This window comes from Scardinius erythrophthalmus (genome assembly GCF_964197995.2).
Source record: "Scardinius erythrophthalmus genome assembly, chromosome: 5".
Lineage (NCBI taxonomy): Eukaryota > Metazoa > Chordata > Actinopteri > Cypriniformes > Leuciscidae > Scardinius > Scardinius erythrophthalmus.
Window position 1 is genome coordinate 51,234,270 of NC_138225.1, and position 27,496 is coordinate 51,261,765.

Sequence of the window (27,496 nt, forward strand, 5' to 3'; positions counted from 1 at the left end):
AGGCGCAGTGGGTCTACCTTTCGATTTGACCTTTGTTCGATTTCGGGCTGCACGTTGTCTATTCCATGATCAAATAAAGTTTCTCAATGTTTTTTTTTTTTTTTTATATATTATTAAGACAGCGGATGAAATATTGAAGCCAATGAAGCCATACCTATCTATACCGCCAAAATAATTCTGATAAAGTCGACACATTCGAACTGACTGGACTGACGCGCGCGGAGGGCAAAGTTCACACGGAGGCAAGATGGCGGCTTCCTGTGACAGGTATTGTATTGCTCTGGCAGGGTAATAGGATTATGTGTAAATAAAATCAAAGACGCAGCTATTTGAAATGCTCTTTTTACTTTTCGAGTGATTTGAATACTTAAATCGCTTTACGGTCTTTGTGAGTTATTCCTCACTATGTCTAAAATCTCTCCTTACAAAAGACTAACGTTACTGTTGTGGTACCATGGTACAGTGATGAATCGTCGTTTTATCTACAGTAAAGGGTTTGTCTGATTTTAATATTTAAAAGCGTTAGCAACAGTGTCCGCACAGGTTACTGTTTTTTATCCTTTGTGAACTCATGGTATTGTCTTTCAGTTTGTTGCTGATTCTGCTGTTGTGTCTGAGCGCTCAGGCTGTGGATCGCAGCAACTTTAAAACATGCGACCAGAGCTCCTTCTGCAAGTGAGTATGATGAGTCCACTGAATAAAAGCTGAATATGCGGGATGAATTAGCATGAAACAGGATTTCTGAAAAGATTTGTGCGGTGTTCTCATGTGATGCGTGTTACTTCTCTAAGCGCTGCTCAGGATGGACCAATCAGTGGTTTGTTTGTGACGGAAAAAATCGTCTAGGACCTTTTCATTTGCTGTTATATTTGTTGGCAATCTTTGAAATTAATACACGTGGATAGTCGAACTTTTTAGTTTGCATATCTCAATTTTAATAGAAAAACAATGTCACACAATAGAAGAGTTCACTCACTGAGCCAGAATGCGCCCCCTGCAGGAAGACTTATTAATGAAACTGAGCATCATTGCTTCCACACTATTATGAATTTTGATACAAAGGAGTTCTATAATATCTGGTGTAAGCTATCCTTTATTCTTTAGGGGTTCAAAGTATGGAAGCTTGTTTCTGCCACAGAATAAAACATTTTGAAAGATAATGATAATGATAAAGATCTCGTATTTCTGACTCTTTTTTTATAATTTTTTTATTTTATTTTTTGAATTACGTGATATAAAGTTACAATTGCGTGTTATAAAGTCATAATTGTGAGATATGAACACTTTTTTTTCTTGCAATTCTGACTTTTTTTCTCTCGCAATTCTCACTTTTTTTTCTCGCAATTCTGACTTTTTCTCACAATTGTGAGTTTATATCTCGCAATACTGACTAAACCGCGCAATTGCGAGTTTATATTTCGCAATTGACATCTTTTCTCAGAATTGTGAGATATAAACTCGTAATTGTGAGTTATAAAGTCCAATTCTAAGGAAAAAAAGACTGACTTTTTTCCTCAGAATTGCAAGTTTATATCTCACAATTCTGACTTTATAACTTGAAATTTCGACTTTATATCAGAGATGTAAACTCGCAATTGTGAGGAAAAAGTCAGAATTGTGGGATAAAAACTTGCAATTACCTTTTTGTGAGTCGTAGAGACTTGAAACTTTGAAGGATGGTAGTACCCTCGCCGTCTACAACGTCACCAAGGCTTGCCCGAATCGGCCTGGAGGTGGTGCTACAGCAATCAAAAGTATGAAATCGCTCATAACTCATAAACCGCTTGTCGCAGGACGAACAAAACGCATGTCTCGGATTTGATCTGCTCTCTAACATTTTTTTGAAAAACCACGATTACAACCAAACCAGTGCAGAAAAATTCTCTGGAGTCTGAATGTCAATAGTTATAGGAAAAGGTCTCAATTTCCATTCATATTCGTGACACCAAAACGTTTGAAGTGGGCGGGGCTACTTTTACTTAAACAGCTATTACTCTTGAACGTAATGAGATAAATTCACCCAGCTTGGTACACCTATGTTGGGCTTTATCTGTGGTCACATGGAAAAGGGCGCTGCGACTGGCCTCTTGGTGGCGCTATTAAAAAACACAAATTCGGCTATAGCTACGCTACAGTCAGACCAATCCACTTTAAAAATGGCATACAGTGTCTTTGCCAGAGTTACCATGATTGGCTCTGAGGATATTCGCCTATCTCGAAAAACACGGCAGCCGTCGGCCAATGAAGTTAGCTATGGAAATTGGAAATTTTTTGTTTTGCATAGAAATTTGATTTACGTAGAACTTCACAAAATTAGGTGAGCACATGCGACATGATTCTAAAGAAGCACGCAAACTTTTATCAAGATCAGGACATATAATTGTTAAAACGCTTTAAAAATAATATATTTCCTTGGTAAATTTCCTGTATTGGCTGTAAATGATCTTTTCCATCTCTGATCTAGATGGTTACAGGCTTGCTTGACTAAATATAACCTAATACGCATGTGCTTGAAGGCCTTAAAGCGCTTGAACCCCGTTAATTGCTGCCTGCAGCTTTATTTTCAATGGTAGTTGCTTGGTGCATGACTCCCGTGAAAGAGCATAATATAAAGCAGTCGATGCTGAGTCAGTCCCCTGAGGAAACAATGACATGTCTAATTGAAAATATTACTGCCAAAGCCTTTTCATCAGATACGATGTTTCGCCTTATCCACACTGAGTCCACATTCAAAATGAGATGTCACATGTCTGATGTTTTCTCTGTGTGTATGTTTGTAGGCGTCAGAGGGAGCTGAAGCCTGGCCAGTCTCCGTACAGAGCTCTGCTGGACACGCTGGAGCTGAGCGACTCCAGGATCACCCTGCAGCTCATCAATGACAACAACAAGGTCACGAAATATACCAAAGCAGAGTTGTTAACCGAGAACTTCATCTCAAAGTTGGTTGTTTGGGTTAAAGGGTAACTCTCTCGGCAAAATGCAACCCAGGGTCTTTTTTGTTAATCTACCCGAGGCAAACTTTAATTTAAAAGCATAATTAGGATGGAAACGCCACTTAAGTTTGACCGTATTTTCGTTTTCAGTCAAATTGCCTTTTGAATGGGAGTGAATGGGGCACGACCATGATGGCATCAAAAATCTTTATTTTTAAAACACTATGAAGGCTCGACACAACATGAAACTTTGTTGGAAGTCTCACCAGGGGCTCTACACATGAACTCCAGCATTGAGAACATTGTTTGTGTACACAGAGTTTACTAAAAAGAAAGTTTTTGAACAACTCACTGTCCGCCGGCATTTTGACAGTCAAAAGTAGTTGATCTCCGAATGCAATGTAACAGGGAGGAGAGTAAAGATGGAAAGCTCCTAAAGCTTAGTTAGTTCCATATAAATTCACGGATAATGTTGTTTTGTCATTAGTGAAAATCAATATTGACCTTGTATTTGAAAAAGGATCCTCATATAAGAAACAATACTAAAATTCAGAGTCAGTTCATTCACATTCGGAGATCGACTATTTTTGACTGTCAAAATGCCGGCGGACACAGCTACAGTGAGTTGATCAAAATCTTTCTTTTTAGTAAACTCTGTGTACACAAACGAACTCTGTGTATCTTTCGTTCGCCTCGGATAGATTAACAAAAAAGTGAGAGTTACCCTTTAAAGTCTCTATTGACCATTCTTATTTTTTGATACAATATTGCAGTGTTTTGTAAATTTAGTCATGCATATTTCTTTCTTTTTTTAAATGCATGTGCCCTCGTAATCTTTAATCAAAGACATCGAAGTCTCCTGTCCCTTGGAGTGATGTGCGAGGGCGGGACGATAATCACTCAAACAGCCTGTCACTCACATGACATCGCAGAAATAGAAAATGCTCCAATAATTTTATGATGGACAAAATCCTGCCCTACATGTTTTTCCCGCTGGAGAAGCCATTTCACAGATACACGTTACAATGTGGAAGAAAACATCCAGAAAATGTCATGCCATTTGTAAGATGTAGAATTTTTATTTTAGGCACTTCACGATCCGATTCGATTCGATTTTATCTTTTTAAGGATTCCCCTAAATTAAAAGCTACTCTGTGGAGTTTAATTGTGAACAAACTAATGTACATGTTTACATTCATTCTCAAGGTCTTAAAAATATGTGGAAAGCATTTCCTTCCCCAACAATGGTAAATGAATATCGTGATAAAAATCGATATTGTATGATATGGGAAAAAATATTGTGATAATATCGCCCAGCCCTGTGTTGTGCTCCATACTAAGTGTGAGAGAACTGAGACTGTTGTGTTTGTTTGTAGGTTCGCTTGTTGCTTGAGCTGTACAGACTGCAGGGGAACATGACTCGGGTGAAGATTAATGAACTCAAACCACTTAAGCCCCGTTACGAGGTTCCAGATGTGCTCATCTCTGATCCCCTTACTGAACCGTAAGTCGACTCACACCATCAGAGCGGCTTTTACTGTGTGTACAATAGTGTTTCTCAATGAGGGCGCTCAGAGGACATCGGGTGTTTAAGTGGTTTACATCGACACAAATTGACCAATTTTTACATACATTTTGAAAGTCTGATTACAAAAACTAAAGTCTCACCATTAAAAGCTACGTCTCAAGCACACAATTATAATGCTGCCCTTAAGGGCTTGTTTTGTAGGATTTTACTATAAAAGGTTTTAGATTTTTTTTGTTTAATGTAAAAAATCTTGTATAATATTAACTTGTATATTGTGGCATTCAGCTACATGCTTTTTAAATTATATGCAAGCGATTTAATGGTAATAATAATAGGCCTATACACCAAAATATAAATTATAAATAATAGTATAGTACCATTTAAAAGTTTGGGATTGGTAACATTTTTAAAAATGTTTTTGAAAGAAGTCTCTGCTCACCAAAGCTGCATTTATTTGATTTAAAAAATACAGTAAAAACAGTAATATTGTCAAATATTATTACAATTTAAAAGAACTTTTTTCTATTTGAATATATTTTAAAATTAATAAATCTATTCCTGTGATTCAAAGCTGAATTTTCAGCATCATTACTCCAGTCTTCAGTGTCACATGATCCTTCAGAACTCATTTGAATATGCTGATTTGATGCTCAAGAAACATTTATAAGTATTATCAATATTTTTGTGGAGACTGTGATATATTTGATGAATAGAAAGTTCAAAAGAACAGCATTTAAAATTTAAATCTTTTATAAATGTCTTTACAGTCACTTGAATCAATTTAATGCATCCTTGTTTGAATAGAAATAATTTATTTTTTAATTACCCTAAACTTTTGAATTGTTGTGTATCATTGTTCACACAAAAAAATATGAAGCAGCACAACTGTTTTTAATAAGAAATGTTTCTTGAACAGCATATTAGAAGGATTTATTTCATGTTTTAAACTATATTCAAATAGAAAACAGTTGTTTTCGGCCACTAAAAGCTTCTTGTGTTTCCTAGTGTGTTTATTATCTGACTAGTAAAGGATCCATTTTGCATATTATAATTTGGGTCAGTTTTCCCCCATTATATGAATTCTCATCACTGAGCGGTGTTGTTCTAGTCCTGATTAACAGCTGAATGTCTGGTGTCTGTGTTCAGGCTGTCAGTGGTGTCTCAGGATGAGAATAGTCTGGTGTTGTGTCTGGGTGGGAACGAGCGGCGGCTCATCGTAAGCGCTCAGCCGTTTCGCCTGGACATCGTTGAGGGTCCTCAAGTGCTCGTGTCACTGAACTCCCGGGGCCTGCTGGCCTTCGAGCACCTACGAGCACGCAAGGACACGTGAGTACAGCAACACAAATCGGACAGAAAGGGCGTCTCACTCAGGAAGTTTATTACAGATATTGACTCTTGTTAAAATGGACAATGCTGAACCAATAATACTTTATACTAAAAATATTTCACACTGCTTTCTTGGGCTGCATTTCTGATTAATTATATAATTTTTCTCTTTCTTTCTTCCCTTTGTATTGATAAGTCCTTACTCTCATAGGTGCACAGTTTTCACTTCAAGGCCCGTTCACACCAAGAAATATAACTTTAATGATAACTATTAGCATCCACACCAACGCATGATATAGTTTCACCTAAATCACCTGAATGTTTAAATTGTCAAGATTTAAAACTTTCCAGAGTGGATTTAACACTGGCTATCGGGCACTCATGTTTTATAGTTATAGTTGTCTTCCTTGGTGTCAATGGGCATTTAAACGTGACAGAACAATACGGCACAGCAGTAACACAGTTTTACATGAATTAAATATAAATATGACAAATTAGTATAAGGGCGATCTCAGAAAAACTTGTCAATAAATGTATTGGTCAAATTTCACCCCAAAATCAGGGTAAACTAAGATTTTATTTACACAAATTAAGATTTTTTTTTTTTTTACATCTTGACATAATTTCCATGACAATTAGGATTTTTAAAACAAACCATATTGTCCAGACAGGTTTCCACAGTGTATGATGGGAGTAGAAGCTCTTTTAGCTTCAAGCTATGATTCCATTCAGTCAGAGGATATTAAAGTGCCCCTATTATATTTTTCAGACATTATCTTTCATGTAGTCTGTAATATCGCTGTTTGTGAATGTAAAAGGTCTGCAAAGTTTCAAAGAGCAAAGTGCAGATAAATGGAGTTATTGTCTCCTAGAAGAAAGAAGTAATTTAACAAATTTGCATAATGCCAGTCTATGCTCTTCATTGGTTGCCTGCAAACGCCTACTTTGACCCTCAAACACTGTAGTTGTAGCAGAGACTGGAAGAGTTTGGTTCGCAATGTCAAGAACTGCGCTAAAGACTTGCACTGATACGATAAAACTGATGCCCTCGTTACTGTTCGTATCGCTGTGTATCAAGTGTTGAGAAAGATCTGGAGATGAATATTTAGATATGGTAATGGACATTCAGTTTCTGACACGTGCTGTAAGCAGTCAAACAATCACAGTAGACTTGGCAGTCTGACCAATCAGAGCAGAGCAGGCTCTCGGAAAGGCGGGGTTTAGGGACCGAATCCTTAATCGAACCGTTTCAGACACTGTGAGAAAAGTAGTGATGCTGTAATGCATATTATGAGAAAATTAAAGTGATTTTTGACCTTTTACGCATATAAACCTATTGTAGGAGGCCTCCGAAACACAATTAGGAGTCTTTAAAATAGCATAATAAGGGCACTTTAAACATGTTTGATAATTTGAGCTGATTTTGTCCTGCATCTCCTATCAACGAGGTGTGTGTTTCTGTGTGAGTTTTTGTGTTCAGAATGACTCTGGTAGTGTGTGATCCTGAGTTTGGTGTGATGCCCAGGTTTTCTAAGTGTATGATGTTCATATTTTAAAAGTCATGGAGTGTATTCCAGCCTTTAGTTAAAAGGATTTTCTTGATGGATAGGGAAAATTCTGTCATTTACTCACCCTCATATCCATACAGACTCTTATGGCTTATTTCTTAATAAAGAATTTTTTTTTTTGTCCACACAAAAGTGTCTGACTTTGTATGGACAAAAACTGTGGAAACATTGTGTTCTGCGGAAGAAAGAAATCCTTCGGGCCTGGAACGACATGAGGTTGAGTAAATGTTTTTGGGGTGAACTATCCTTGTAAGGGGTTTCCTGCTCCTGGCATGCAATGAAAAGAATATTTCTATAGCCTTTTCTTTGTTCACTGTTTCACTGTTTTTAAGATCTGAGGGTTAAGATCTCTCACAGCTTCTCCACACGCTCTGCTTTGATTCTTGCTGTTGCTTCTCGTTTCATTTCCGTCTTTCTCTCGCTACACACTAACTCTTGTTGAAGCAGGACTGCAGTTTAGACCAATAGAGCACAACAAAAATCGTCCACTTTTTCAGTGACCTTACTTCTGGTTTTCCCATTCATTTTATTCATGTGAATTTGCAAAAAAAATCTTTAGTAAAGAGTTCAATAAAGTATTGAGCCAAATCAAATTCTGTGATCAACAACCACTGATGTGAATTAAACAGCAATGACAATAAGGTTTGAAATTGCTAAATAGAAGCGGTCATTGATGTATAATTATAAAGAATACAGTATAAATGCATGGGAACATTTTGAAAATGGCTGCAAAAATTTATTCCAACAACCTTGGATCCATGGTAGGTTTGTCTTGAAAGATTTATAAGTTATTAACAAAACTCATTATGGAATTTTTTTTAACCATACTGGTGCAGTCCATACGGTCACAATTTGGGTTGGTATTGTACTGTGGTGTTTTATGATCGTGATCTTATCTAATTTTTTTTCACAGCAAAATTGACATTAAAAATGACAGATTAATTTGAAAAATTGGGTTCTGGGTTTTGTATCTTTTTAGATAAAACCTGATCATTTTAAATGTCAGATATTTCATTCAGAAATACGTTTGTAAATGTTTTTACTGAAATTCTCATCACATTCTATTTTCCTTCCCCTCTTTTTCTCAACTTTCCTCTCTTCTGTCACGCTCAGCAGTATCTCTCATAAAATAAGTAGCACAGTTGGTAGCATGTGGGACTCGCTCAAGAGCATTTTCTCTAGGTAACATCCATTTGTCCAGTTCTTGATTGTAAAAAATCGTAGATTTACCTCATAGTTTATTTACTTCATTAAACATATTGTTTGATTAACATTTATCAATGTTTTTTTTTTTTTTTTTATAGGAATACACCGATATGAAAATTTTGGCCGATACTGATAACTCTTTATATTTTACAGCCGATTACCGATATATTTTGAGAGCCTGATTACAAAAACAAAAATCTCACCATTAAAAGCCATGTCCCAACCACACAATTATAATGTTCTCATTATATTTTTATATAGCCTATATGACAGACTTGTGCTGCACTGAACTGTATTTTCCTTTTTGAAGCAATTCAGAACCATCATGGTGAACAGTGCGCATCTGAAGTGTTTCAGCTAAAGGAAATAATCCATTATTTATCGGCTTTAATATATCGGCCAAAGTTTCTTATCGGGCCGATAACAATAACATTAAATATTATCATATATCGGCCGATACCAATATGGTGGCCGATATATAACGCATCCCTATTTTTTTTTTGTAATCAACAGTAGTGTAAATATCTGTAGTTCTCCAAATTAATCATGCTTGTACACTTTAATCAAATAGTATGCTATTTGCTTTTGATTTAGTATTAAAAAAGATGTGTGTTCTAGATTGAAATAGTAATTGTGCTACCTAAAATAGTGTTATCTTTAGTGTACCAGTCATCAATGAGTACATTGATTTTGATATAATGGCCATTCATTTCGTAGACTTTTCATCTACAAGCATAAACTGCTGGGTTCAAAATGTACTTTGTCACACCTGTCAGTTGTTGGTGGATCATACAAATTTACCTTTTAAACATTTACTGACCATGGAAATGTATTTGGTTAAACAAAGTTTAAATTTAACATGTCTTTTGCATTTTTTGCATTTTAAATGTTTTATTTATTTACCAAAGTCAATTTTTATTTGCTTCTGACAAATGTTAATCTCAAACCTTATATATAACATAATTTCTATCATGTTATTTGTTTCTCACTTAAACCCCACTACATGCATCTCAACAAACATTTCCTCCTTTATTATAATGGATGAAAAGAATGTTTTGTGAAGAAATTAGTTATCCATTTTTCTTTATTAAGATTTAAAGATGCACTATATAATGCCAAAATATAATCTTTAATTAGGCAATTTTTGTTTACATTGTGCAAATTAGCCAACCCTCTGTTTCACTAGCCTCTTTCACACAGTGATCCCAGTAAATTACCGTAAAATTAACAGAATGACTTTACCGGTAAATACACACATATGCTGTTCACACAAGCAACGGTGTTTCTGGCTTTTTACAATTAAGATTTTATGCACACATCAGCACCAAAATACAGCTAAATCGGAAATTAACTTCTCATACTGGTAACTTGCCAAAACCAATTTGGTCCTGTTCACACGTGATCTTTTAACGGTAAAGGTACCGGTGATTTACCAGTAAAGACTGTATGTGTGAAAGGGGCTACTCACTCCTCATACCATTGCTCAGATAGTCTATTACAACCATTAGTAAATAGTGTTGTCACCTACACAATTACATTTTTCAGGTTGAACCAGATTGTTATTTGAAAAGTCAGGTTGACACTTGCTCTGTTTAACATGCATTTAAAGGGTTAGTTCAACCAAAAATGAATATTCTGTCGTTAATTACTCGCCCTCATGACTTTTCTATGCATGTTTATGTAAGGGTGAGTAATTAATGTCATAATTTACATTTTTGGGTGAACTATCCCTTTAATGGCAATGGCCAGTCAAACAAAAATGGTAAAACAAAAATCAACAAATGCTTGTTTTGTTGTAGAATCACCATATATTTGTGCTTAAAAAAAATCTAATTGCAAAGTGATATCAAGTACAGGTTCTGCACTGGTCTGATTATCAGTGAGTCAGATTGATGCATCTCTTATTCAAGAACTTATTAAAGTTCACCCCCCTTTACAAGATTTATGTTTGTATTTGTACTAAGTATTCCTATTAAGAGAATCTGTGTCTACTTTCCAGTAAAAGTGAGTCGGAGGAAATGACAGGACAGGAGAGTGTGGAGAAGCAATCCGACGAGGTGTGTGTGTGTTTCAATAACTGAACTGTTTAACATGCAGATTTATTAGACATAGATAATGTAAAGTGTGTTATTTTTTTAGTTTTGAGGCCTGCATTAAAGGACTTGTTCACTCCAGAAAAAAAATTTCATGATAATTTACTCACCCCCACGTCATCCAAGATGTTCATGTATTTCTTTCTGCAGTTGAAAAGAAATGAAGGTTTTCGAGGAAAACATTCCAGGATTTTTCTCCATATAGTGACTTCAATGGGGTCCAGTGGGTTGAAGGTCCAAATATCAGTTCCAGTGCAGTCTCGACACGATCCAGCCGAGGAATAAGAGTCTTATCTAGACAAACCATTTGCCATTTTCTAGAAAAAAAAATAAAAATGTATATACTTGCTTCGTTTATCGCAAATGCTCATCTTGCACTAGCTGTGATGCGCCCCACAATACGTAATCACGTTGAAAAGATCACGCGTGTTCTGGTTAAAGGTAGGGTAGGGCGAAAAGCTCCATCTTATTTTCTCCTCCAACTTCAAAATCGTCCGACATCGTTGTTTTACCTGTTTGTTTGTTTTGTAAATAACGTTTGATTAGTCTTTGCACGTTCGCTTTGTAAACACTGGGTCGTCTCTTACGCCTACGTCATGCTTGACCTTTCAACGTGATTACGTAATGTGTGGCGCATCACTGCTAGTGCAAGACGAGCATTTGTGATTTAAAAAGTATATATATTATATTTTTTATAAAATGGCCGATGGTTTGTCTAGATAAGACTCTTATTCCTCGGCTGGGATCGTGTCGAGACTTTGAAGCTGCACTGAAACTGACATTTGGACCTTTGACCCACTGGACCCCATTGAAGTCACTATATGGAGAAAAATAATGTTTAAAAATAATGTTTTCCTCAAAAACCTTATTTTCTTTTCGACTGAAGAAAGACATGAACATACTGGGTGATGTGGGGGTGAGTAAATTATCAGGACATTTTTATTCTGGAGTGAACAAATCCTGAAAGAGACTCCTTGTATTAGTGTTAAAATATAAGCCTAGCTGTTTTAATTTTAACTTGTTTTTTTTCTTTATTTCTTTTCTTCATTTAGGATGGACAGATCAAAGAAGAAGAGGATAAACCGGGCATGTGGGAGGAAACCTTTAAATCTCATAGTGATTCAAAGCCCAATGGTACATTGAAATCTGGTTAAATCTTTCCCATTTTATTCTATAACATGATCAGAAAAATATCGGTGAGATAAACTCAGTCAAGTTTGTTTGTTTAAACTTTATTTTTTATCTCCATTTGAATTCAGGTCCATCATCTATTAGTTTAGATTTTTCTCTGCCTGGTGTGGAACATGTCTATGGCATTCCCGAACACGCCGATACGCTCAAACTGAAAAACACTGAGTGAGTTATGATATGCAGGACACACAAGCAGCTCAACCAGCAAAGGAGGGGTTTTAATGTGAATTCACACATAGGTTGAATTTTGTTGCTGGTCCAGGGTGATTATTACTGGTTTTGCGCATAGCCACGCTGTTCACCAGCCAAATCTAGTTGTTCAGGCTGACTGATAAATGAAGTTAAGCTTGTAAAGAAACCTGATGTGAACAGTACGAGTCTATTTGAACAAACTTTGATATTCAGAGTTGGGTTAAAACCAGACAAATCGAGCCTGGTCGTTTAATTCACTTTTCATGAGAGATTCAGAACAGTTCCCTTCTCTGCTCATGAAAAATGTCATTGCTGCGTCCAAAATTGTGTTCTGTCTGTGTGAATACGTTTGAATTTGAGTTCACTTTGCGACTGTTAAAGGGATACTCCACTTTTTTGGAAATAGGCTCATTTTACAACTCCCCCAGAGTTAAACAGTTGAGTTTTACCGTTTTTGAATCCATTCAGCCGATCTCCGGTTCTGGCGGTACCACTTTTAGCATAGCTTAGCATACATCATTAAAGTGGACAAGACCATTAGCATTTCTCTCAAAAAAATGACCAAAGAGTTTCGATATTTTTCCTATTTAAAACTTGACTCTTCTGTAGTTACATTGTGCACTAAGATTGACGGAAAATGTAAAGTTGCGATTTTCTAGGCTGATATGGCTAGGAACTATACTCTCATTCCTGCGTAATAATCCAGAAACTTTACTGCCGTACCATGAGTCCAGCAGGCGTAATGATATGACGCAGCGCCTGAAAATAGGCCACCTTCCGTCAACATAACCAATGTGACAGCCTGCTTGCACAGGGAGCGTTGGAAGTTACCGAGCTGGGGACTATTTTCAGGCGCTGCGTCATATCATTACGCCTGCATATAAATATGGGTAGTATGAATGAAATTCAGAATTACTACATCCACCACATTGTTTCCTACCAGCGTCAGTTGTGTATATTCATAAATCCTCTCCTATGGCATCATGGGATAGTAAAGTGTCTATCGAATGCGCATTTCAGAATCTCACCGGAAGTTGAAGGTCATCCGAGGACTTTCCGTCTACTGTTTTTCGAATACTATATACTAGGGAATTATTTGATTTGGATGCAATGCATGGATTTTTAAATTGCAATAGATTTTATTTTATTTTTAATGCAAGTGAATCAACTGACTTTCTTAACTAATTTCCAAGGCAGGACCAAACACTGCTGATGACATGAAAGTTTGAGAAGGCAGCTGAAATAAAATATCTGACTATATTAATGCATGTGAATCAATTGAATTTATTAATTTATATAGATTCTCAAATAGTTTAAAAGCCATTTTAAAAGATTTTAAGTCCCCCTGTAGTCAATCATTTTATCCCTTAAAACTCACCTTTGATCGCCAAAATGACATATTTAAACGTCTTTTGGTTTGTCTAAGCATATTAAAAACACCACATAGACAAATAAACAACATTTAAAAGCTTGATTTTCACCACAGGGGGACTTTAAAAGTTCTAAATATATTCATTTAAAAGTGGAATATTGTCAAACTAGATTTGCTTATGTGTAAAGCATTTCTGATATGATGTATATAATTCACATAAAACTACATAATAAATAATAAGCAGCAAAATCTGGATAATCTATGCTTGCTTTTATTGTGAAACTAATTTATTTTGGAGCAAGAGAGATACAAGGTAAGTGACTTATGTCTGCTAATTGGTCCAGTTTTGGCTTGCCCAGAATAAAACCTGCTCTGGAGTCGGTTAGCGTTGTAGTGTAAGATACCACAGTGATTAACACCGCTAATAACCAATCCATCGTCTTAAACCCGACTTTGCTCAAACTAAACTCAAGCTAACATCCTTCAAGAAATGGGCCACAGCAAACCAGCATAACATATTCTGACCAACCACACGTATACTTCATTTAGGAACAAGACAAACTAGCCTGAATATTGAACATTGTTAAATGAAGAACCATTTGAAACATTATGTGACAACATTCATTTTCAGCACTAAACCAGTGACAATAGTGTTTCATTGGCCCATTGTTGTGGTGTTTTTTTTTCTTAGTGGGTCAGACCCGTATCGGCTGTACAACTTGGATGTTTTTCAGTATGAGCTACACAACCCAATGGCCCTTTACGGGGCAGTTCCCGTCCTCATATCTCATAACACTGAGCGCACCATGGGCATCTTCTGGCTCAATGCAGCAGAGACATGGGTGGACATCAGCTCAAATACTGCAGGAAAGGTGAGTGTGACAAACTGAACCTTGTCAACCAAAAGCATTCGCAAATAAAGAACCGTAATGTTCAAATTAGGGAAGCACAATATATCGGAGAGCATTGCAGTATTTTCTGATTTTAACATTAGTTTGGTGTTAAAAGCAGATTTTCTGTGTTTCGTAGTTCAAATGTTTTAGCACAGTTCCCTTAAAAGTGTGTCCATTTTTCAGACACTGTTTGGAAAAATGCTGGACTTCGTACAAGTTTCTAGTGAAGCTCCTCAGACGGATGTACGCTGGATATCTGAGAGCGGTATCATCGATGTCTTTATCATGTTGGGACCAAAACCTACCGATGTCTTCACTCAGTACGCCTCACTTACAGGTACAAAAACACACGGTGAAAGGAAGTGCCACCGCACATTTCACTTCATACTGAGTCTGCGCTAAACATGAAAATAACATATTTCATGCTATTTTTGTCGTTGTTTACGCGCCCTAATATTTTTCAAAACTATGAAATTTAAGAGCTTTCCACAGTCTTTTGCTCTCAAATCTCATTCATGCTTTTTCTTATTCATTTAGGAGAATAAAAAATAGTGATTCTCCAACATGAAAATTCAGTTCACTAAAATTACATATTCAAACAGAATTTATCATGATTATTGATAAATGTATATATATTTTATCTTGGATTGTGCTGTCATCATGTATAATTTAAAGAAGAAGAAAAAAAAGAGAGAAACCGTGAAAATTAACCCCCAAAAAAGGGGTAAATGTAGTAATAAAACGTTTGCTTATTTACTTATTAATGAGAAGTTATTAATAAGTTATAATGTTTTTTTTTTTTTTTGGAATTAAATTTCACAGGATTTGAACAGATTCCAGGAATGCAAAAATCATATGCAGATTTTGAATGCATTATGAGTCATATAATGTCCTTTATTCTTTGTTTTTAAGGCATTTTGAATGCTTTTTTCATTCCTCCTAAACGTAACATTCTCTTCCTTAGGGACTCAGTCATTTCCTCCTCTCTCAACGCTGGCGTACCATCAGTGCCGCTGGAACTATAATGACCAGGAGGATGTAAAGGCTGTTGATCAGGGCTTTGATGAGCACGACATCCCGTATGACTTTATTTGGCTGGACATTGAGCATGCAGATGGAAAGCGCTACTTCACCTGGGACCCCAGCAAGTTCCCCCAACCTAAAGACATGCTGCAGGGCTTGATGGACAAAAAACGCAAGGTGTGACAAATTAAGCCCTGCGTAATAAAGCTAAAATAAAAAACGGTCAAGAATTTGGAATAAATCGAAATATATATATATATATATATTTAGTTAGTTAGTGCAATGATTAATCGCATCCAAAATAAAAGTTTGTTTACATAATAAATATATATATAATATAATAAGTATATACTGTAAATATATTTACATAATTTGTATTATATATAAATAACACATTTTTCTTAAATATATACATGCATGTGTGTTTATATATACAAAATAATTATACACAGTACACACATAAATATATTATGTAAATACAAACTTTTATTTTGGATGCGATTAATCACGCTTAATCGTTGCCCAGCACATATAAAATGAATTTGCCTTTTGATATTTGATGATATATCTCAATATAGTATTTTATTGAAAAGTCCTAAACATCTGCAATGTTTTCACAATCCAATCAACAACCACATATAAAGATAAAAGACTTTCCCTACAAAATTATAATTATTTTTTATTTATTTATTTTTATTTGAAAAGTTGCAAGACATGGGGAAAAAAAGTCAAGTAATGCAAAAGCACTTTATTTGATCATTATGTTTTCCAAAGTGTGCTAAAATCATCCAGATATTTAATGTTGCTTATTTTGAATTATATCGGCAGCAAAATCATTGTGTATATATTAGGGCTGCACGTGAATCATTCTATATTGATTGGGGTGATTTTGCAATGCATCTGCAATAAACAAATTACAAGCATAGATAAATAAAATAGAACAAAGGTACAAATGAAATAAGTAGTGTTTTGTTTTTCAGGTAAATCTAACTGTATTCAGGTACAAATGGACACCCCTAGTACATATATTATTACCCAGCTCAAACTGAAATAGCCGTTGTTGGCCTTGCTTTAACAAAAGTCATGTGACGTTTTGTCTCCTCAGCTGGTGGCCATCGTGGATCCTCACATTAGGGTGGACAGTGGCTACAAGATTCACAATGAGATTCGCTCGAAAAGCTTTTACGTCAAGAACAAAGATGGAGGAGACTATGAAGGCTGGTGCTGGCCAGGTGTGTAGCTACTTGTCCAGCTGTCTTGTTAAAATCAAGCTCTTCAGAGTGCTGAAACACACTTTTTTTTTCTGCTGAAGGGAATTCTGGCTATCCTGACTTCACGAACCCTGAGATGAGAGCCTGGTGGGCCAGCATGTTTGCCTATGACCAGTATGAGGTAAGGGGTTTCTGAACAGCGGATACCCCTGACTGTTTATTAGATTCTCTCTTACTATTAAAGTCCCCCTGTGGTGAAAATCAAGTTTTTTTTATGTTGTTTGTGTCTATGTGGTGTTTTTAAGTTGCTTTAAGACAAGCCATGTGCAAATTCATAAGTCGAGAGCATTGCTGAGTATTTTCTCCTTAAAACTGCAATGAACCTAAGACATTTTGAAACACTGTTCGCTGGTGTTTCTGGTGTCACAAACTACTTTGTGATCATCAGATCAACGAGTGGATCTCTGAGTTTGTGTAAGTGGAGACGGGGCTCAGTTGCATATTCATAGAACTGTGTATACTAAATGAGGCAAGAATGTAGAGTTACATTCAAGCTATTTTAAGGCATAAAGGATTTTTTTTCAAGGAAATTTTAGTATTGTGAGTTTGTTAAATCCCAATTGCCTTTGTCCAGGGATCCATGGAGAACCAGTACGTCTGGAATGACATGAACGAGCCGTCGGTGTTTAATGGGCCTGAGGTGACCATGCACAAAGATGCTCTTCATGGTGTCTGGGAGCACAGAGATGTTCACAACCTTTATGGCCTTTATGTGGTGAGAGACCAGTGTTTTTTATTTTTTCCTCCATTTTTCTATAGGCACATAAAGGCCCTGATATACTCACTGTAAAGTTCTATTTTATTCTTCGGGGTATTTTATTTTATTCTTCGGGGGTAAAAAGTTAGAAATACTTTTGCGGCGGTACATTGTTAGCAAACATCCCGACGCCTCCCACACTGTTGAGAGCATTAATTAGATGAATATGTAAATATGCTGCGTGCGCTTTCCTCTCAATAACAAAATAAGCACACAGCAAAAATAACAGCGGTGAGAAAACCACAGTTAAGAAAGCATCTGATCATAGTGATGTGGATGTTTGCATCAGCTCTCCAGTCACGTCACGTAGCATTTATTTATATTGCACAATAGATTTGCTTAAACTCAAGCACAGTATTAAACATGTAAACATGTCGGTATCACTTTCAATTAAAATTACAACTTCATTTTCTACTATAAAGCAACTTTCCAGTGTGTTCATGTTTTAACTTGCGTCTGACCTCGACTGACTGCACAGAAGAAATTAACCAATGAAGATGTACATATCAAAGAAGGCGGAGCCTCAGAGCCACACCTACCTATTACATCATCGCCACTAAGTCCAATGATTCTTTTGCAGAAAGTTCGCTTTGGCAAGCTGTCTTGAACTCCTGAAACGAACTTCGTTTCGGACTGATTTTGTTCGAAATGATGTCACTGTTCATTCTTCTATTTTGAAGTATATCGGGGCCTTAAGGTGTTGTTTCCACACAAAGAAAAAACATTGACAACATTATTGCCTGGGTGAGTTTCACATAAACCTGGTTTGATGAGAAAATCATAGTATGAAATACTGTTTGATTCGAAAAAGCCAAAAAATCTGCAAAGATGTGTAGATAAGATGTTTAATTCTTGCGTTTTGAAATTTTCACAACCAGGCTCATGCAAAAAGTGCATAAAAATATGTTTTGTAAACTTGCTGAGGTTGGATATTTTGTCACATGACATCTTGCCCTGCTATCAGTGTAACAGGTTGCTCTGACCTGATGTTTCTTGTAGAGAAGGCCCTCCCTGTAGTTTTTCACATGCAAAAAGCTGTCAAGTCACCCATAAAGGCCCGTTCACATCAAGGACGATAACTATAAAGATAACGATAAAGATATAATTCTTAAAATCGTTCTCCATATTAAAGAATAACAGAGTTCACACCACAACTATAACAATAAAGATATGAGGAACGATATCGTTGGGATCACTTTCAGAACGATTTTTTTCCAGCTGTCAAACGATAAAACACTGACAGCCAATCAGAATCCATTCTAGCAGGTCATCCATTTTCGCTACTTTGAAACCGCAGCGCGGGCGCGCGCGTGCTTAGAATAAAAAGACTGTTATCGGTCGTTGGTGTGGACACATATATAGTTATCTTTATCGTTATCGTGCTTGGTGTGAACGGGCCTTAACTTATGTTACATGGTGGTTTGCTCAGCAGGATACTAATAATGAAATATGAAATCAAAAAACAAGGTTAAAACAAGTGTAAGAGATGAACTTAATGACATAAAGAAATATTTAGTTGGTCTCGGTCTCGACTCAGACTCGGCCCCTTTTGGAATCAGACTTTACTCGGACTCGACAAAGGTGGAGTTGAATCCAACACTTATATAAAAATATATAAAAATAATTGGTCTTCTAAGAAATCATATGAATAAAACGTTAAAAGGAGACATTCCCTGTATTAAAAGATGCCATGGCGTAAGATGACAACCCGTGACATTCAACTCGACATGAATCTGCAGCGGTCAGATGGTACAAGTCGGAGCTTGTTGTACCAAGTTGTAATTAACAGTTCTAGGAGGACGTGAACGCGCCCGAAAGGCATGTGTGATAGAGTGAAGGAAAATGAAGAGCCAAAAAAGACAGTTGTTGTGTTGAAAAGTGGTTCTTTCTTTCTCTCAACAATACATCTGTATTCCCAGCAAAAGGCGACAGCAGACGGCCTGATCCAGCGCTCAGGAGGAGTGGAGAGGCCTTTCGTTCTGACCCGAGCATTTTTTGCAGGATCTCAGCGTTACGGTGAGAGACGCCTTCACTTCGGACGCGATCCTCACGTGTTCGTAACGAAGTGTTTGGTGATGACTTCCTCTTCCTCTGTGTGTGGCTCAGGTGCGGTGTGGACAGGAGATAACGCAGCTGAATGGGGTCATCTGAAGATCTCCATCCCTATGTGCTTGAGTCTGGGCTTAGTGGGCATCTCTTTCTGTGGAGGTGAGCAGTTACTCTAGTGACCTTCTGTCTACGCTGATGCAAATGAGAAGTGACGTACAGTGCTTGCAGTGGGTAAACAAAACTGCACACATATTTAGATAACGGCTGCCAAAAGTTAACTTGTTAATATCTCTCGTTAATTATCCATTTCTCTGCCAGTGACAGAATTTTCCGTCAATCCATGTTTTCACTGTTATATGGTTGCGGGTGCTACTACACATCTTCTGAAAGAGTACAGAGTTTCTGGATCCAAAAAAACAAGTGAAGATGAAGCAGAAATATTCATACTAATAAATATTCTGGGGGCCATGAGAATTTTGTGAACATGATTAAAAATGCTGACAAATAATATAAGAACCGGCGAGGAAAGAGTTGAATAATTAACGTAAAAAAAAATATATTGCTCAGCATAAAATTTCTTAAATTCATTTTTACAATTTTTCACTCATTGTTTTGCAGTACAAATACATTTGTTTTAAATTAGAAATTTAAACAATGATTTTTGCCTGTTTTTTAAGATTTCTTTGAATAGAACGGTTTTTGAATCTGTTTTATAAATCATTTTAAAGCATCATTGATTTAAAAGTATTTTTTTTTTCTTATTAAGCCTATTATTGAGTGGTAGTATATCATGGTTTCCACAAAAATGTGAAGCAGCACAGCTGTTTTCAACATTGATTATAATCAGAAATGTTCTTTTAAGCATCCAAACCTCATATTAGAATGATTTCTGAAGGATCATGTGACACTGACTGAACTGAAGACTGGAAGAATGATGCGGAAAATTCAGCTTTACATCACAGGATTTAATAGATTCAAATACAAAAAAAAATTGATCATTTCACAATATTTAAATTTTTACTGTATTTTTGATCAAATAAATGCAGCCTTAGTGAGCAGAAGAGACTCTTTTAAAGACATTAAACATTTTTAACTATTCTAAACTTTTGACTGGTAGTGTACATTACATTTGCATTACATTTATAAAGCAGCACTTTAAGGTGACCGGCAGGAAATCATTGCAAATCATTAAAGTAAAGTAAGTGGAAAAAGCTTTTTTCTTTTTGTCTCGCATGCTTATCTTTATCTTTCTGTTCCACAGCCGACGTTGGCGGTTTCTTCAAACATCCCAGCACTGAGCTTTTGGTGCGATGGTATCAGGCAGGAGCTTACCAGCCGTTTTTCCGTGCACATGCTCACATAGACACTCCCCGCAGGGAACCCTGGCTGTTCGGCCCAGAGAACACCGGCCTCATTCGGGAGGCGGTACGCCAGCGATACGCTCTCCTGCCCTACTGGTACCAGCTCTTCTACAACGCTCACCGCACCGGACAGCCTGTTATGAGGTGAGTCGGCACAGTGACACTCAGGGATGAAAATGCACACCAAATTCCAGATAAGGTGGCAAAAAATGCCCTGCACAATTAAACTAAACATATTACGGCTCTTGCGTTTAAAGCAGTGGTTCTCAAAGTGTGGGTTGCTGGAGATCAGCAGAAAACAGCCGTTGTGTGAATAGCAGTTGGCGCTCTGCCTTTATAAAGCAGCACTGAACACCAATTCCACTGAGTCGTTCTTCTTCAGATCATTGACTTGTCACCGTCTGAACAAGCCTGACATAGAAGTTCCTCACCATGGAAAAGCACCTCTTCAGTGGATTGTATCACAAGCTGCCATTGTGAATGCGAATTGTGAAAGTTTTAAAGGGGGCGTGACCAAAGAAGTTTGAGAACCCCTGTGTTAAAGGAATTGTTCTTCCAAAAATGAAAATCATGCCATAATTTACTCACCATCCTAGGTGAATATGACTTTCTTTTAGCCGAACACAATGGGAGTTATTAAAAGCATATCCATCCATCATAAAAGTAATCCATACGGCTCCAGGGGGTTAATGAAGGCCTTCTGAAGACTTAAAGTTTTAAATGTGGATATTTTTTCACTTCAACTAAAATCACTAGCTTCTGGCAACGGCCGTACATGCTTTGATCCGTACAGTCGAGTATGACGCGACGTATGATGTAGCTCCTCTTCTCTTGGATCGAAATCCTAGGACATTTTTCTTTAAAACTTATTTAGACTTCTAATTCGTGACCAGTGTTTTGTTTTGCTCTATCCTCTGCACATCTGTTTGTCAAATCTCACCTCACCTATGCTTACGCCTTTGTCATACGTCGGGTCAGAGGTCACCCTTCCGCCGGAACTCGACTCTCTCGGTAGCGCATGTACGGCTGTTGCATCAGATTTCTTTTGACACATTTTTTGCAGAGTTGTGCTTTTATCACACACATTTCTGTTGAGCTTATGAATGCAATGTCCAATCAGAGGCCTTTAGATTAGTCAACACTGAAAACACCAAATGTAGGATTAGGTTTTAAAAACAAACTGCAATTTGCAAACAATGTTAAGGGATCATATCATTGATCGACTCAATCTTTTCATAGACCTTTATGGGTAGAGTATCCTGATGACGTAGCCACTTTCTCAATTGAGGATGAGTACTTGATTGGTGAGTTTTTAAACATGAATTATGATTATCCCAAATAACTGTTGTGGCAGAGAAGGCTAACACAGGTTTATTTCTTTTCATAGGGAAGGATTTACTGGTGCACCCCGTTACAGATGAGGGCGCTAGTGGTGTTACTGCCTTTCTGCCCGGGAAAGGCGAGGTAATGTATTTCTCAACAATGAGTGGCACACCCTGAATGCATTTTGATTTCCTCTAAGGGTGTGTTCACACTTGGCATGTTTGGTTGGATTAAAACAACCCCTGGTTCGATTGCTCTGTTTGTGTGAATAAGTGTGTTTAGGTTCAATGTTAAATGAACCAGGACTAAATGGTTCAGGTTTTTTTGGTCTGGACCAAGCGAACTGAACAAGTGTGAACACACCCTGAGTCTCTCTGAAGTCTCAAACACTTCCTCTGGGTTGCTCTTTAGGTCTGGTACGATGTTCACACTTTCCAGAAGCATGATGGGGATCAGAGCCTCTACATTCCTGTCACTATGAGCTCAGTAAGCCCTGACCTTTTCTGTTATTGACCCTTTCATTTGTGTGTGAAGATAGCATAAATTAGGAGCCAAAACATAGTATTCTTGTTGTTGTTGTTTTTTACATTGCTCAATCAGGGTTGGTTCAGATAAGGGTTATTATAGTTAACTGAAACCATAAAAAACATTGTTGTTGCTTTAAATAAAATAAACATCAACTAAAATAAAATATTTATTTAAGTTAGTTGCCAAGGCAACAATTTCATTTTCATTTAATTCAACTTAATTTTCTAAAATAACAAACTAAAATAAAAATTAATAAAAACTATATTGACAAAAAAAAAAAATATATATATATATATATATATATATATATATTTAAACTACATAAAAATGACAACAACAAAAATGACTAACTTATAACTATAGTAGTATCTGAATGATACTAAATACACACACTGGTTCAGATTATTTTTAGACATTTCCATGACAGGTCAAATGTATTTTTATATTCCAAACAGTTTTCCTATAGACTTTATTTCAGGGATAGTTTTCTATAATTGATTCCTGCAACTATACTTTGTGTTTTGGTCTTTATCTAACAACTAAATCCTACCTTTCTGTCTGCACTTCCGCTGTCTCTTGTTCCAGATCCCAGTTTTCCAGCGTGGAGGGTCCATTATCTGCAGGAAAGACCGTGTTAGGAGGTCTTCCTCCTGTATGGAGAATGATCCATACAGTCTCTATGTCGCTCTCAGTTCTCAGGTAATTCATCGTATCCTGGTTTGTATGTGAAGAAGCAGTAAAATCCAAACAGAATTTGATGGTATACATGGATATTGTTTTCATCTTTTAACCTGTTTACACCTGCTATTAAGATGCGTTTTGGTCGATCGGATCACAAGTAGACGAGGAGACACATTCCCGTTTACACCTGGTGTTTTAATCCGTCTCTTTTCTCCACTTTCAACCACTTCTGTCTTGATTTCTTCTATGGGTGGGTAAATGTATGGGTTTTTTAGATCTTTCGGTCTAATGGACAAAATAAGCTCACGCAATTTACATATGAACACAACCGGAGGCGACTGAAGAACATACGGAGAGCATCAGCTTTAGTTTCTGCTCTGACAGACGCAAGATCACGCCGAACGCTGTGAGTGTGTGTTAGAAATCAGGAATGCTGAGAGAACATTGTGCTTGGTACATTTTTCCTCTTCAAACTAAACTTGAGTCTCCAGCCGACAAAGTTTAAATCCCGTCTGGCTAGAGCTCTTCCCATAATGTTCACGCATTAGTTCAGTAGACGGAGAGTAGACGGTCTTCTGTGGCGGTTTGAACACATTCGACCACAGGAGCGTTTACACTACGAAAGCAATCCGGTTGAATGTGTTTTCCACGACCTCTGGAAGTGTTCGAAAGTAGACAAGCTCTAAGCGTTTTAGACCCCGTTTACACCAGTATTTAGTGTCGTCCACTTGTGATCTGATCGACCACAACTCATCTTAACCCCAGCTGTAAGCGGTCCATCAGTGCTCCACGTTCACTGCGGTCTTCTGCTTCAGGGCTCTGCTGAAGGAGAGCTGTACATCGATGACTTCCACACCTTCAACTTTGAAACAGCAAAGCAGTTTGTCCACAGACATCTGTCTTTCTCTGCCAACATGTTGTCCTCCAGGTTAGTCTGCTGTCCTTTTCTTTAAGGCTGTGACACCAAACCGACATCAAAGAACTAGTGATGAAAGCCGACTATGTTGTTGGCTTGTGTAGTGTGCGTCCGGGCCAAAAAAAAAAAAAGCAGCGCTTGAACACACAGCACAGACTACAGCCAATGGAAAACTAGTATTTATGTATGCGAATAACGGTCTATATCAGCAGGTTTCAATGGTCTATATTCGTCATGTAAAATAGGAAACCCGAACTAGGACTGTGGATGTACAAACAGAAGCAGTGATTGCTTCCCATTTTGAATATGAATCATGTTGATCACTTTCTTCACTCCAGACGGCCATCGTTATGAAAATATTCACTTATTGAAATGCTCAGGTAAGATGACAGAACAGCTCACCGACGGTGGAAAACAAACCGGTTAAACATTATTGGGTCTGGCTTGTGCTTGAGCTGAAGAACTGGGCCGACTGTCGGCTTGGTGCGTCACAGCCTTCGCAGCGTTTCTTGGTGTTTAAGAAATGTATAAATAGAGTGAAAAGTTATCTGTGGACAGAAAAGTGCAGTCACGCATCACTGCCATGCTGTGTCTCATCTCTTGTGTTGTCAGGAATCTGTCCCCGGACTCCCAGTTTTCCACTGGCTCCTGGATAGAGAGGATTGTGATCATCGGAGGCAGTCAGCCGTCCTCTGTTACTCTGAGGAATGCAGGTCAGTGCCACTGTTGCTAGTCTAATATATGACCATGATATTGTTGCTTTTCATTTGATAAATTGCCTTTTGCCATATCCTTTTGATTTTAATATCCAGTGCCTTGCAATCAATAAAATGAGATCTCAAACAATGAATTTAAATGGCATACGTCATTTTGTAGAAGTTAGCCAACTTCACGACAACTACAAATCATATGAATTTTTTTAAATACCGATTCACTACCGATAATGATTTAGTCAACAATTATTAGCCACTGACAGCATTTAGAAACCAAACATTTATACAGTCGTACTTCTGTTGTTTATGCATTTACAAATGGACATGTTGTTGGGTTTATCCAGCTCATGTTGAAACAAATAACTTTACATTTGATTCTTTTTTTAAGGGCGTTTTGGTTCACTTTTGGTGCTGTTGTCCAAAGTAAATTTGGGTCCAGACGTAAAACCAGTTAAGATTTTGCACAACATATGGGATGATTATTATTTATTTATTTTTAGATGGTACTGAGTCGACGTTAGAGTTTGAGTTTGACTCTACACATGCAGTTTTGACTCTACGCAAGCCAGCGGTCAACGCGGCGGCAGATTGGACTGTGCTTCTGCGATAACACAAGGATGACACGCAAACATCAGAAGAAAGTACGGCACTTAACGTCACATGACCAGACACACGCATCACAAAATGAGACCAAACCGAGAATGGGATCATGCAGAGGGAAATTAAGAAATCAAATGTTTTTAAGATGATATTTGTATGTGTTGATCAATATGAATGCAAACAAATTTAGTTTGTTTGAATGAACAGGACCAGGAAATTAAGAGACGTGTGTGATGACACTCTCTTAAACTTTATTGTGTGATTTCAGGCTGAACTCTTTCAGTTAGATATGTCAGTTAGCAATTTAATAATGGGTTGAATGTTTAAGGAATAACATAGAGGAGGTTGATTATTGTTTGTACAAATTAGAATTTTCTTTTTTCATCTCAGGTCATGAAGTATTTTGGCATCAAAAAATAAATTTTAACATCCAGAAATGCTGTTTGCACTAAGATATGGTATTGTGTTTTCATTTTTAGGTGTTCACTGGGCAGGTTAAATCTGTTCACTAGAGAAAGCAATAGCTTAAAATTATGAATAGTAAAAAAAACAAAAACATTTTTGAGATGCAAGAATGGCACTTCTTTCTCTTACAATTTTTTTTTTTTTTTTTTAAGCCACGTCATAGATCTTGTAGGACATTTTATCAGGCTTTGTGCTGATCAACAATGACAAAGTGTATAAATTAGAGAGGAAGGAAATATGACGTGTTTTTCTGAAACCGACCCTATTGGTTGGACTATTGATAAATCATTTGAAAAAAATACATGACCAATGAAAACCAAATGACCAAGTGTTTAGTTGGTAATATTTCAAAATGTATTAATATATCTTTGTTTCCTAGAGCCCAAAAGCCATAAATGAAGTATTTAGTAGCAAGGAAAGGCCCTTGGAAGTGTCTGAGGCTTTTTTGCTGGTGTCTGAAATTGCCTGATTTGTTCAACATTGAGCAGGCTTAGGTTTTTATTTTGTTGTTGTTGTTGTTGTTGAAGGATTGAGACTGGTGTGAATTAATGAAAAAAGGCTGAGAAAACGAAGGACAAGGAAATGTGAACAGAAAGAAAATATCTTGTAATAAAGGTTGAAATAAACATCTCTGGCTCAGGAAGCAAAGACCCGATGAAATAAGCGTAATCTTTGTTTCAGAGAAAGTAAGTGTTCTTGTATGTACAAACAGTCCATCAAGATGCGCATCAGTTTTTGGTCAAGCTCTTGTGTTGATAATGCAAGAGTCCAGCACTCTGTAAAGTCTCCTCCAGCACATCCCAGACACTTTCAGTGAATTTAAGGAATCGGAGGAGCCGATTCATGTGTGGAAATGATTCTACATCCTCCTCACAACCATTATTTCACTGTTTGAGCCTGATGAGTCTAAAATGAGTGTAAAAAACTTGAGTAATTTTACTTCATTACTGTACTTAAGCATTATTTTTGAGGATTTTTACTTTGCTTGAGTACAAAAAAAAATTAATACTTACATTTTTTATTTTTAGAAAAAAAAAGTACTTATTAAGTTACAATTTTTTTATAGTCAAAAAGTACTTCTTTTTTGGAGTTCACTTCATTCTATTTTCCCTTGCTATTACCAAACCAATTGAATTGCGCTGATGCCCAGTTTAATTTCAATGTTATTTATTCTGCCAATGAGATTCGTTTTCACATTCCATGAAATTGGTCAGACATGTTCATTGGTCCTTTGGAAGTGACGTCATGTCGGATCTATTACCACAATGCACAGCACCTTGACCTGGAAATTAGAGAGATTATAACCGCCAATCAGTGGAAGAAAATGGAGGAAGAACGTGATTCAGCCGCGAACACAGTCCATAATCAGCCACAGGATCAAGAGCACCCCCGTGGCCGTCCCTTAGCGAATTCGTTTCTTTTAGCAGTAAAAGCATGTTTAGTGGATTGTTTAAAACATGTTGCATACTAGCATTAGAAAGAAGTCTTATAGTTTGATAATGAAATA

At 37.0% G+C, this 27,496-nt stretch overlaps 1 protein-coding gene across 8 annotated transcripts; it reads left to right on the forward strand.

Moving 5' to 3' along the window:
* On the forward strand, positions 1–25,976 carry ganaba (glucosidase II alpha subunit a). Of its 8 annotated transcripts, none has more exons than XM_081367273.1 (26): positions 227–267; positions 432–494; positions 589–675; positions 2,781–2,889; positions 4,310–4,437; positions 5,608–5,787; positions 8,472–8,537; positions 10,561–10,618; positions 11,707–11,788; positions 11,914–12,010; positions 14,101–14,281; positions 14,486–14,639; positions 15,267–15,502; positions 16,431–16,557; positions 16,638–16,717; positions 17,171–17,311; positions 19,273–19,369; positions 19,460–19,561; positions 20,664–20,907; positions 22,003–22,067; positions 22,151–22,227; positions 22,498–22,572; positions 23,200–23,313; positions 24,111–24,223; positions 24,824–24,924; positions 25,425–25,976. In XM_081367273.1, exons 1-26 carry the CDS (start codon positions 248–250, stop codon positions 25,532–25,534), a joined length of 2,907 nt encoding a protein of 968 aa, XP_081223399.1. In that variant the 5' UTR covers positions 227–247; the 3' UTR covers positions 25,535–25,976. The 8 variants fall into 8 exon arrangements, with proteins under 8 accessions (XP_081223403.1, XP_081223402.1, XP_081223401.1 ...); XM_081367278.1 differs by lacking the exon at positions 432–494 and adding an exon at positions 1,658–1,754 and having other exon boundaries at positions 235–267; XM_081367276.1 differs by lacking the exon at positions 8,472–8,537 and having other exon boundaries at positions 218–267.
* Positions 25,977–27,496: the final 1,520 nt, after the last annotated feature.